This window comes from Macadamia integrifolia, chromosome 1 (genome assembly GCF_013358625.1).
Source record: "Macadamia integrifolia cultivar HAES 741 chromosome 1, SCU_Mint_v3, whole genome shotgun sequence".
In the NCBI taxonomy this organism is placed as follows: Eukaryota; Viridiplantae; Streptophyta; class Magnoliopsida; order Proteales; family Proteaceae; genus Macadamia; species Macadamia integrifolia.
The window spans coordinates 29,826,857-29,839,269 of NC_056557.1; the positions used below are offsets into that span (position 1 = coordinate 29,826,857).

Consider the following 12,413-nt stretch of genomic DNA (forward strand, 5'->3'; position numbering starts at 1 on the left):
TTTTGTTTTCTTACCATTTTATTTATTTTCTATTCTTTCTTCTCTTCTCTTTTCTAGATTTTTTCTTCTTCTCATTTCTTTTCTTCTCTTGGCTACCAAAACCCATCCTAAAGTAGAAAAGCAAACGCTCTCTCCTAGTACAGGTACACACCAACGGGGGATGCATTCTTTTTGCACCTACCGCGATCATATGCCCTAGAACCTAAAGTGTAGGGTAGTGCAGTCTTTTGTACCGTTGTATCTTGGTGTAGATACACACTAGAGGCTAGCGTTCTTTCTTCCAAAAAAAAAAAATATATGCCCTACAACCTAGATGGATAATTTTTAATTTATGAAACCTTAACTATTAAAAAAAAAAAAAAAAAAACCAAAAATCCATTCTAAAACTGCTATACAAATTGTATTTTTTTTTTTTCCGATAAACATATATTTATTAATGAAAGAGAGCAAAGACAGGGCCTTTTTGGTAAGGATTCAGCTATAGAATTGCTCTTCTTGGGATAAATTAGAAAGTACATTAAAAAAATATGTAAAACTATAGGCTATGTCCTCAACCAATGCTGAATACTTATAAAGGATAAATATATATACTCCTCCCGTGATGCAAGTGCATAGCTCTTTACAATCCATTTCCACAATACCTTTTTCTTTATGAGAAATGCCGGTCAAGTGAGGATTAAGGATCCACCGCCATGAAAACTATGATGCCACATTTGTTTAGCGGGATTTTGATGGGATAGGATTGTTGCATGAATTTTCCCACTCCTATAGCATGTTTTTTTCTCCCACAAGAAAATGAAAATTCATTGATATAAAATGAGTGAATATACATCATTATGAAAGTTAAGGTTATAAAGAAAAAAGGCTATGTGTCTCAAAAGTATCACTAAATCATTAGTTGGTGTAAGGCAAAAACTAAGATTAGGCAAAAACTAAGATTAGACAAAAAAGGTATGAAGTTCCAAAAAAAGAAGAATCTCATTCAGCTGCCAATTAATGTTTCTGTAGTCAAGTAAAAAGTGTTGAAGATCAATAGAATCACTCCACATTTTCCCACAGCTCCATCCCGCATCCATAGCGTGCTTTACTCCCATGAGTAGCCCTATATATATGTGCTTCATTTGGTGTTTCCTATCATCTTATAATCAGCATTAAATAAGACTATATTACTTTTATCAACCATGTACTTAGCCCAAGCAGAATCTTAGTCGGTGATTCCCACACAAACCATTGTTGGTGGGGTCACACAAGGTAAAAAAATTTTTTTGGGGGGGGGGGGTGTGTTGGGGGAAGTCTAATGATTTGAGTTCATATGGGTAGGTTTAGATAGGTTGCTTGCTTGATCAGTCTATTGCTTCACAGATTGATGAATCATAAAAGGATTTGGTCTATCCTGAGTGAAAAGCATCTGGTTCATATCTATTCCACCCATATAACATGTTGAGATGTTTAGTTATTTGAAGCTGGAGGAGTAGGATTCTAAGTTCACAATAAAAAATATATATCTATATATATATATATATATATTTCTATAGGCAAAATAATCGGCCCCGGCCCACACCCTCATGAAATGAAAAATGACATCTTTGTAAATGCTTTAATATCCACTGCCATTGACCTTCGCACATGCACAAGAACTGCCCCCCCCCCCAACAAATAAAAAAAAAAACAAAAAACACTTCGCCATAAAAACATAAGCATTTTTCCTGTCAGCCCACATGGCCATTGATGGTTTCTCCCAACCAAACCCCTAACAAACAGCTCACTAACCTTTTCTACCAAAAATAAAGTAGCGTTCTTTGTCCTTTTTCTTAATATTTAATTTAAATTGTTAAGTTTGTCTCAAATTCTTGACTCATTTGAAGAATAATTCACTTTGACATATTTTGGTGGCGACCTGAATGTGATTTTTTCTGAGATCTGTGATGGAAATAGATAAGTAATGTACTATCGTCTTGTTGAGCAAGCGGTTGTAATTTGGGGACTCTTAGAGTTAAGATTTCAAAGCGAGTTTTCTCACCGTTGTTTGGGTGTAATCTCTCTTCTACATAGTGAAACATCTTCTTCGCCCGAGAACGTAACACACCACATCGGTGTGTGAGCCTTGTTAAATCTCTGTGTTATGTATATCTATGTTTGATCATTTTCTTGGTATTTACTATGACATAAATAATTAAGAGAATCATTAAGAAAACGTTTTTCGGGTCTTTGGGCAGTAAAGCCTCCCATCTTGGAACAATGAAATTTAAATTTACTTTACCGCTTCGAATTACTAATAAGGAGGAGACAACCGTTCCTCATCCATCATCATCATAGGTTTCATCCACTTCTGGTTCTCAATCATACTAGGACATGATATAGGTTCAACACCTACATGCCTAACTGCTAACCTCACAGATTCCAGCAGCCTCAATGATCCTTAAACAGTCAGGTCACCTATGTGAAAAATAATTTTGTCGTCTTATCCCCCTTTTATGGGATTTCCGATGGCTGTGATCTAATATGTGACTTCTTTGAATAGGGTAGTAAGAGATCTGTGAAGTCTCCTCTATGAGACTGGCAAGCCCTTCCCAATTGGATCTCAACACAGGACTTGGCACAACCAACCTAATTAGCAAACCAGTTAGCCCGAAGGTAGGGCTCCTCATTGTTATCCCTTGTGGTCGACCTGCACTCGGTAGCTGGCACAACCATGGTTTTAGTTTACAGTATCTGAACTGGTATTGGTCATCATCGATACTGATTTTGATATTGATACAGAATCAAAAAACCATGGGCACAAGTGTATAACTAAACCTACTTGGCAAACAACCAAATGCAGGGGAAGAATGGAGAATGAAATACTAGCTCTTCTCTGCGCATTTCTTGCTGCTGTTGCAAAGAGGTAATCCGTCGATGCAGGTTCAACTGCCGGAGCCAACGGTGAAAATAGATGAAAGAGTACTAAACTTCCTGTCCAATCAAGGAAAATATCTATCATTTATATGAAGAATTTTCAACTTTCCTTTGGTAATGAAGTCTACAACCAGACTCCCTCTTAGAGGTATCCAATGAACATCAAAATTAGACATTCCAAAATGAAGACTCCTCTTACAGGGGATGGATAAGGCTGTCAGAATGGTAATAATCAAAGGACCATAAAAACCAGGGAGCACCAAATTTTTTTGCGGGCATCATCATTCTCAAATGGAAGTGAAGAGGGCAATCGAAAATAGAGAACAGAAAGTTTGGTCTACCAAGTTATAATTACAACCTACAAATTTAATATAATGTTAATAAAAATAAAAAAACCCACATCACAAATGCAGACGCATTTTTACATCTAGTTATTTGTACATAAACAGAATCAGAAATCATATTAAAATTTCTTCTTTTCATGAATAAGAAAAGAAAAATCATATTAATTTGGTGACAGAAAATGCACTCTTGCAAGAAGATATTCTTTCCCTGCTATCCAAACACCAGTTTGTGACCACTGCACATCTTCCCATTCAAGGTTCTCCTCCAACACCTGTCAAAATGAAGCGGGAAAAGGAATCAGGATTGCTAGTGAGGGGACAACCAAACCCACCCAACCCCACCAGGAACTAAAGATAAGTACTTAACAGCACAATAAACTAAAGATAAACGTACTCTCCTCATTCTTTTACTCTCAAGTCAATTCGTAAGCACCTAGAGAATAGCTTTTGGTATAAAATGTATAAAGATAGCCCCTTCCAAGAAAGGAATTCTTAGGCAATTCTAAGAAAATTTTAGAAAGTATGTTTTAACCTTGATATTTAGCATGCGGGAGAATTATTAGTTAAAATAACAAGAAGTACCTCCAAATGTTCAAGTGATAGAGGAATCCCAATTGAACGCATGACTTTCTGTGGAAGGGGTTTCTTGCAACGAGACCACCGGAATACATCAACAACCATGGTCTCACGGTCATGACTTCTTTCACCATTTTGGGCATTGCAACTGTGGGGATGGAGCTTTTCTGACATTGCATCGGAAGCCTGATAAGTGGTCATTGTGTTGACCATCTTCTCACCATTGAAACAGAGCTCATACCTTCAGGGAACACCCAAAGAATGTTAAAACTTAAAACATACAAATAGAAACACAAAAAATGGGTTAGAAGTGCGATTATTATAATTTTTGTAACATCACGTTCCTTCTCTTTTATTGAAAATTTTGAAGTCTGTAGGGGACTCCAAATGTAATGCAAGTACATACGAAACCAAGATGAAAATATTCAAAAATTTTATTTTCCTATGCAAATATCTGAAAGGTGAGAAAAAATCAAGGAACTTTGATACAAAGGTTAAACATAAAGACAAGGTGGGGGAGGAAAAGGAAAAGAGACCCAGCCCAATCATGTGCATTTAGGTACAATGTAGCTGTGAATAGCGACCCAATGCACGAGACTACTACTACTTCAGGGTCTGGGAGGGGCAAAGTGTACGCAGCCTTATGTTTAGCATGGAACAACTTTAACACATTTGTATATTATGTATAAAATATTTGAAAAAAGAAAAGTTAGTAGTAGCGTTGAAGCAAAAGGTCGAGTTTTACTGGCTGGCACCATCTTTGCAACGGTTCCATGCTAGCAATGCAAGACCTCTACCGTTGGTGACTAGTGGGCCGGGTTGATCACGATATCAAGGTTATGGGACGGATTAGGCAGCTGGTTTTATTTTATTTTAAGAGTGAATGACTATTTTGTCCCACAATATTGACATCAAAACCAGTGCATAATCAATTTTGAAGTAGTGCATTTCATCCAAATAGTAGTGTTGTGCCGTGCCAAAGAAAAGCGTCGGGTAGGAGCGAAAGCAAGTCATGCCATGTTTGTAGTCCCACTTGTGTAGCCTGATCAGGACTTCTCTCTTGCTTTCTCATGTTCCCTCTCCGAGCCAATCCTTACCTCATTTCGAGCTACCTCATTGCACTTAATTAACTATTTCTTTGTTCAAAAGAATGGGCTACCTTGGTGCACCATTGTACTTGAAAGCATGGTTCAAAAACTCTCCGAAATCTCAGATATTTCGTCTTTTTTTTTTTTTTTTTACCAAAACGAAACTGCCTACGAAACACAAAAAGATATAATTCCAGTCATCTCGCTGAAATTTCGGTCCAGAAAATGCACTATTTCATCGAAATTTTCATTATCTTGGTCATTTCATTTCGCTAATTGCAGCCGTTAATCCTTCCAAACCCCCCCCCAACAAAAAAAAAAAGGGCCAATCAAAACACATAGAAAAAGTACACTATTACGACGCATTTCGGAGAAACGAAACAAGTTCTTGAACATCACTGAGTTGTCTTCCAATTACAGGACATATATAGACTTCCACAACAACCACTCAGCCTTATCCATAGTTGTCAAGGAGACAAGGCGATCCAAGGAGGTGGAGAGGTGCTTAAGCCGCCTTAGGAGACGAGGCGCCCAATTGTTATTTTTTATTCCCCCTCTTTTCTAACATTATTTAGTATGTTACATATAGCTCATATCATCAAAATCAACATTAAGCCACATCAAATCATCAAAAACCAACATTAAGCCACACCAAGTCATCAAAAATCAACATTCACATAAATGTTCTTGTTTTCTAACGTGTTTGACAGGTCAAATAATTTTATTTTTACATGAGACATTTGTATTAAGTAGAGCAAAAAACAGCTTTCCAACAAGTCTAAGAATACTTAAATCTGAGTTGCGACAAAGTAATGTCCCAGTCAGACTTATTTCAAAGTACGTGAATGCTGTTAAAATCCTTTAAATGAAAATAATTTTATGGTCATCAAAACAAAATATTATTTTCAACACACTTTTGGTTTTTAGCAATGTTTAACCACGATAAGATTTATGAAATTTTCAAAATTGAGAAAAACCCTAGCAGCATTTGAAAGTTGAAATCGCCTCTACAACCAAAAATCCATTTTTAGTTCTTGGACAGGGGGTTGACTTTTTATTCTTTTGGAATTTGACTTTGAAAGAATTTTTATTGGATTCAAGTAGGAGGTATTCATAAATAAGCACCAAAGCAGAGTCTTAAAATATATAAAGTTTCAAGTTGAGATGCACCAAAAAAAAACAAAACAAAACAAAACAAAAAATCAAGTTGAGCTATATGGAAGAGGGTGGAGAGCAGAGACGGCAAGGGGACTGACCCTAGACAAACCGCCTAGATGCCTAGGCGACACCTTGACAACTATAGCCTTATTCCAACTAAATGGGGTTGGCTAACATATATAGACTTCCTATTTCCAAAATAATAAATCTTACTTAAGCTTAACTCAAAATCCCCAACTAGGATTCAAAAACATTGATACTGAATAGATGGAAGAAGTAATTCAAGAGCAACATAAAAGTAGGGATGGCTACCAAGAAAGATTTTATCTCTGTCTAAATTTTGAAGGACTTGGAAACCTCAACTCGCGTCCATATTTTACTTCTTCCATATCTAGTTACAAAGGATACGTTTATGGTTGGTTGAATGAGAAAAGCTCACCATGTCGGGTTGTGTTAGATTAGTATTGTATGACATTTTATTTTTTATTTTTTTTATGATAATAAAAAGAATTTATTCAATAATCAAGCATAGAAAGCACCATCATGGGCATTTATCAATGTTTACCTATACAATACCATATTAGTTCATGATCCCTTCACGGTCCATCAAAGAAAGCTCAAACTTAACGAACATACCCAATTGTATATGAAGACACATACCTGTTTTTATGTGTTTCTAGATACAAAACTTCCCCCTTCTTCAGGCGAGCTGATGTATAAAGTGGTTTCTTAAGTCCCTTGTCGGCAACAATGCTTATACTGTATTTAATCCTGAAGCAATTCCCAAAATAAATCAACAAGCGCATTCATGAATAATTTCATATATGAATTGCAATGTACCTAAAGAAAACTTCTGAAAAGAAAAAACATATCAGCTATAGGGGAAGGAATAAAAAATGCAAGGGAAGTGACAGATTGATTGCGTAAGAAAGGCAAAAAATAAAAAGCATAAAGCACAAAATCAGAGTCCAAATAGGGAAGGGAAATAAATTAAAGATGAGCACAATGGAATATCCACCTGGTGGGGAGGGTGGGGGGCTAACATGATTATTCCACCTCAAAAAAATAGCAAAAGGTTAATTGCACAAACCACCATAGAGGGCTTCCAAAGTGGCCCACCTGCTTGTGCCACATGGAAGCATTATGGGCCAATTCCAAACGCTGGATAGATGGGGTAATCTTGATAGGCTGTGTGTTAAATTTCACAGCATAATTCAAGACATACCTTGTATCAGCATTCTTCCGCTTGGCCACATGGCCAGCTTATTTCAGCTCAAATTTTACATTTGAGCAGGGGAACTTGGAGTCTACCTGTTCACAAACCATTCAAGCTGCCACATGGCAGATATTTAGACTGTAAAGCAAACCTTCCTTGGTGGGTCATTCAGGAAACTATAGCTAAAATAATAAACCCAAAATAAGCAAGAGAAGCCTAAACTAAGATTCAAGTTTTCTTCAGTTTACATATCTGATGTTCATATCAAATGTGGTAGGAATCAACATTCGAACCCACAAAGGTAACTTACTGCAGGCTTACATCCCAAAATCCTTCAATGTCAACTGTGGACACATTTCTATGCGGAATATAGCCAGTAGAAGGTAAATGTTTTTTGATACGTAATTATATTTACTAATAAAAGAAAACACAAGGCAAACAAAGATTAAATAGAAAAGAAAGGAGAGAACCCCCAGCTACATCAGCAATACCCAAGCAAGGATCATTTAGTGCAAAGGTAAAAGCTTGGGCTGCATGCATGAAGATGTGGGTTCAAGTTTGAGGCCTGCCACTTCATGCAAAATGCCGAAGGTTATGACCAACCCAAAATTGACTCCTCCTGGGACCCCTGCGAAAGTGGGACTTGCACCCAGTTACAGTCCTTAACAGCGTACCCAAGCCCGACATAAAACTAAGACAAAACAAAATCTCTCACTAACTAGATGCAACATAGCCCATCCCAGATAACAGAGTAAAACAACTTAAAACAAAAAAAAAATACCCCAAAATGACCATCTAACTAAAATACTTCAATTAAAAAAAAAAAAAAAAAGTCAACTGATACTGACAATCAAGAGCAAAGGTCCATTATTACAATAATTCTGAAATTATTTCAACTGACGCAACGAATCTTTGCCTTGGAACATAGGAATACTCAAAATTATCTCCGCAAACAAGAAAGATAAGCTACAAGAATATATGTCTTGATTTCACAAGAGATTTGTTATGACATCAGGACAGAACTTCAGAGTTTACTGATGATGGCTGACTGAGAAATTCGATGTACAGCATATGATGATGCCTTTCTACACACACTTCAGTTTGATACATAAGTGTACATTTAATAGCAGAGCTATCTTGTAGAATGCAGAAATTGACGCGCTCTATTTAGTCACTAATGCAACAGTGATGCATTTCTATCATTTTAATTGTCAATGCAATGAGCCAATGGATATTAGTATAGATACAAGAAGGGAAACTTGTAATGATGGGAAATGAGCGAAGGCACAGCATTTTGTGTAATCTTTTAGAGAAGTGCAGGTCTGCTGCATGTTCCCTATATAAGAAATGAGATCAAGCTGAGAATTTTCCTTCATCTTCCTTCTAGAGGAGTTGGCATTTTGGAAGAGAGAGAGAGAGAGAGAGAGAGAGAGAGAGAGAGAGAAGGGGGACAAGAAAAAAAACTAAAGGGAAGAGAAATGAGCATTTGGGAGACGATCGACTTTCTTTGTCCATGAGGTAGGAAACATTAGAATAAATTAATGGCATCTTCCTCTTCTTCATTGGTTTCCTAGAAATGGGCCCCTTGGATGTTTTTCCATGGTAGAAAACATGATCAAACTAGTACACCAGCCCTATGTATAAAAGACTACTTCAAATTCTAGGTCTAATTACTGACAGGAAAATGCCAGCTCCATGTCTAAGAGACAACTCTAGGATTTTAAGTATCATTACTCTGGGAGTGCACATATCTGTTTGTTGAACCCATGTATAATCATAGTACATTGGCCATAGGTCTAAGATATAAATCTTGGAACTCTACTAAGTCTTATTACTCTATGAGGTACAATGTATCTAAACATCATAGAAAACCAGCACCATACTTAAATAGGACAATCAAGCATTCTGAGTTTTATTACTCTGAGAAGAGCGTTTTTGTACTATATATGAATTCATCACTACCCTTATCAGTCTATATATTTTCTCCTATTATTTAACAATCTCATTTAGTGAGTGGCAAGGGTTGTGCTTCAGAACTAGAGATACAAGTCATGTGCCAAAGGTTCAGACACTCAGCCTAATGTGCTCATCCATGACATTTCAATTTTTTTTTTTTTTTGGTTTGGGGTCGGGGGATAGAATAACAGGAATTTATTGGCCACTTGTCCTAAAAATAAATTGTACATGGTACATACAAGTTTTAACAAGAACCACAAAACCCATCATTAACAGAACCTTTTCCCAAAACCTTATCCTTATGATATACATGTTGGATACAGCAAATAAACCTCCTATACAGCCAAGAAAACTACCCTACTATCTTTTCAAGTAAAAATTAAATCTTGCGGTCCTTAAGTCATTTTGTCCTTCTAGCAGACGACAACCAAACTTTGATCTGATTTGGACCCAAAAAACCATTTCAATCTTGGAACTTGCCAAAGTCACCTTGCTTTTACCTTCTACTGAAACATAAGATTTCAAATTTACAAGGAATGCCACTCCCTTTAGCTGCGCATGGAACACTTGCTCTGTAACCCAATGGGCGAACACAATTAGCAAGAGATTTCCTCGTTCTCTCAAAAAGGTTTTTCTACTCAACCTCACACCCCTCTTCTCTCATTCTACTAACCGAAATCCTCCCCAACTGTAAAGGTTTCCACTCATCTCTCTTCGCTCTCCTTCCTACTCCATTCCAGGGATTATCGACCACAATTTTGACTCAGGTAACTTGCCCTCTAACCCCAACTTGCTTGGAGTTTTCCAATCTCACTTCAATTTTTCTGCAATCAAGAGGCAAGAAATGGTTCTAAGAACATGGCGTTCCCCATTTAGAGACCTGGGCCCTGAAATAAGCAACATAGCAACCTCAATGGTACTCAGCAACCAGATATGTTGGTCCCCCTTTTGAAGAGTTTTTCTCTTTTATGAAGTTCAATTGGTTTAGGATCTCCCTCCCAAATCCAAGTGTGCTCGGTCTTTCTTTCTTATGCCTGAAACCTACCCAGGTTAGTTACATATTTTTGTCTAGAATCTCTTTAATAATTATTATATTTGCAGCTTTTAGGGATGCAAAACGTAGTTAACTTGTCTATATAACCAGTCAAAGATGTATCTATTATATTTCTATTTATTAATTTGAAGACACCCCCCCAGATGTAGATCCACATTATGGAAGGAAATATGAAAGGAAGAAGGGTCCAGCCTTAGTCCACCTGAGTGGCTAGGGTCCAGCCAAGAAGCCAACCGAACCCCTACTTGGTCCACCTGAGTGCCTAAGTACAAATAAGGGCCAATTGGGCCCATTGGCTAGGGGAATAATTAGTAGTTGTTTTTAATTAATTAGTAGGCCATTGGGCCCATCGAGTTGAGCAAGTGATATGTCGAGTCCAAATCGTCTTAGGACTCTATTTGTTTTCCACATAGGTTTATTATTCCTAGTCCAATTTTGAATTCCTAGTTGTAGTAGGAGTGTCTAGTCCTATTGGGAAACTAGCTCCTAGTAGTAGTTTGATTGCTATTCTGCCCTCTATAAATAGAGGAGTCTATGTACTCATAATTTCATATTTGAATAAAGAATAATTGCAGTTAATTGCTCAGAACAGCCGGGATAGCTGTGGGTGAGAAGCCCGAGCCAAGACAACCGCTCCTCCCCCACTTTTCCCTTTGTTTCTTCTTGTTTAAAGCTTTATATTTTATCATAAAGTTACTGCTGTTGAAGTATACGACTGTTGTGAGTATTCAGAAGTTCAGATCTGTCCAAGTTACAAACCAGATTTGATTCTCTCCTGAAGCCTGCGATTATTTCTCCTAGGTCAGAAAATCAAGAAAGCTTGTAACTTCACAACCAGCCGTCAAAATCCTCTCAACTTTGGGGGTTTTTGTACCCTCCCTAGGGACTATCTACGCCCAAGAGTGCAGCTCAATCAGACTCCTACAAACCTAGCCGCACCTCTCTATCTTCAGCTCTATAGCAGGTCTTTCTCTCTCCTATCGGGTTGTGTTTTGGGCTGATTTTGCTCCTATATGGGTATTGTATCCTTGAGGGTTTATGTGATGGTCTTATTTCTTTGTTTCCTGGTCCTATTTGTATTGTTTGGGGTTATAAATTGCTGGGGTAATTTCTTATAATCTACTCCTGCACTACCCCCCCCCCAATTCATTGAAGGAAAGAGACTCAAATTGAGAATTGACAGAGGAGCTTTGAAAATAGATTTTTTTAATAACCCTATCTTCTTTAATGACTTTAATTTTATCTCAATCAGGTTAAAGGTAATCTGTCAGCCCAAAATCTGCCGCATGGCAGGTCAGACGTGGCCCAACTTTTGCGGATAGATAGAACCCAGGTGGCTTCCACAATTTCAAATTGTGGCCCAATTGAAGCTGGCCAAGTGGCAAAATAAAGCTTCGAAATCAGGCTTACGGGAGGAAAATTGGAGGGTGCATGCCAATACTTGTATGGATGACAATACATAGGCTTTGATTGAATCTGAGTCTGAAATTTGACACGTGGCCAATGGAGCTGTCGCCCTTTCCATCCAATGGTCAAAGTTGCCACATCATATTGCCACATGGCAGGATTGCATGGGCCAACAAGATAAACATATCTAGCTTAATAAGAAACTCAACAAATTAATGCAGAAACGAAACCAGTTGGACCCAAATTCAGCTTGATCCACACCCCCGAGGCTTGTATACTACATTAGCTTTCCACCATCACACAAATAGTTATGGTCACAAAGAAGCGGAGGTATAAATGAAAACTTGTACATGCAACAAGTCTACTTTAAATCCTTGCACTAACTAGTAATAACAGAGATAGAACCACTTAACGGAACTAAGCACAAGGACAAAGACCATAATCAAGTCATCAACAGAACGAAGGAACCATACCAAGGCTCATTGCACAGATTGTATTGTATTGTGACTTCTCGAACAAATCTCTGCTGTCGTAATGCATTCTACAGAAAAAGGCATAAAATTGTTGAATATTATATGGCTATGATCAGCACGAAGTAGAACTTACCAAAGAAAGTGTCTACTCATGTAAGAAAATAAACAAATAAAATTTTACATATTAGAACAAAGGGATGGAAAATTTTACAAAAAATGAAATCATTTGAAAAGTAATGAAGTTGC

The 12,413-nt window shown here is 37.4% G+C and overlaps 1 protein-coding gene across 3 annotated transcripts in view; it reads right to left on the reverse strand.

Annotated features, from left to right (window-relative positions):
* Positions 1-3,212: 3,212 nt before the first annotated feature.
* LOC122083625 (zinc finger CCCH domain-containing protein 13) overlaps positions 3,213-12,413 on the reverse strand; it is a 45,540-nt gene continuing 36,339 nt past the window's right edge. For all 3 annotated transcript variants that reach the window (XM_042651502.1, XM_042651508.1, XM_042651495.1), the window contains 4 exons: positions 12,168-12,235; positions 6,722-6,832; positions 3,822-4,056; positions 3,213-3,511 (listed from right to left, as the gene is read on the reverse strand). In XM_042651502.1, coding sequence (XP_042507436.1) covers positions 3,401-3,511; positions 3,822-4,056; positions 6,722-6,832; positions 12,168-12,235 — 525 coding nt within the window. In that variant the 3' untranslated portion in view covers positions 3,213-3,400. The remainder of the gene's footprint in view (positions 3,512-3,821; positions 4,057-6,721; positions 6,833-12,167; positions 12,236-12,413) is intronic.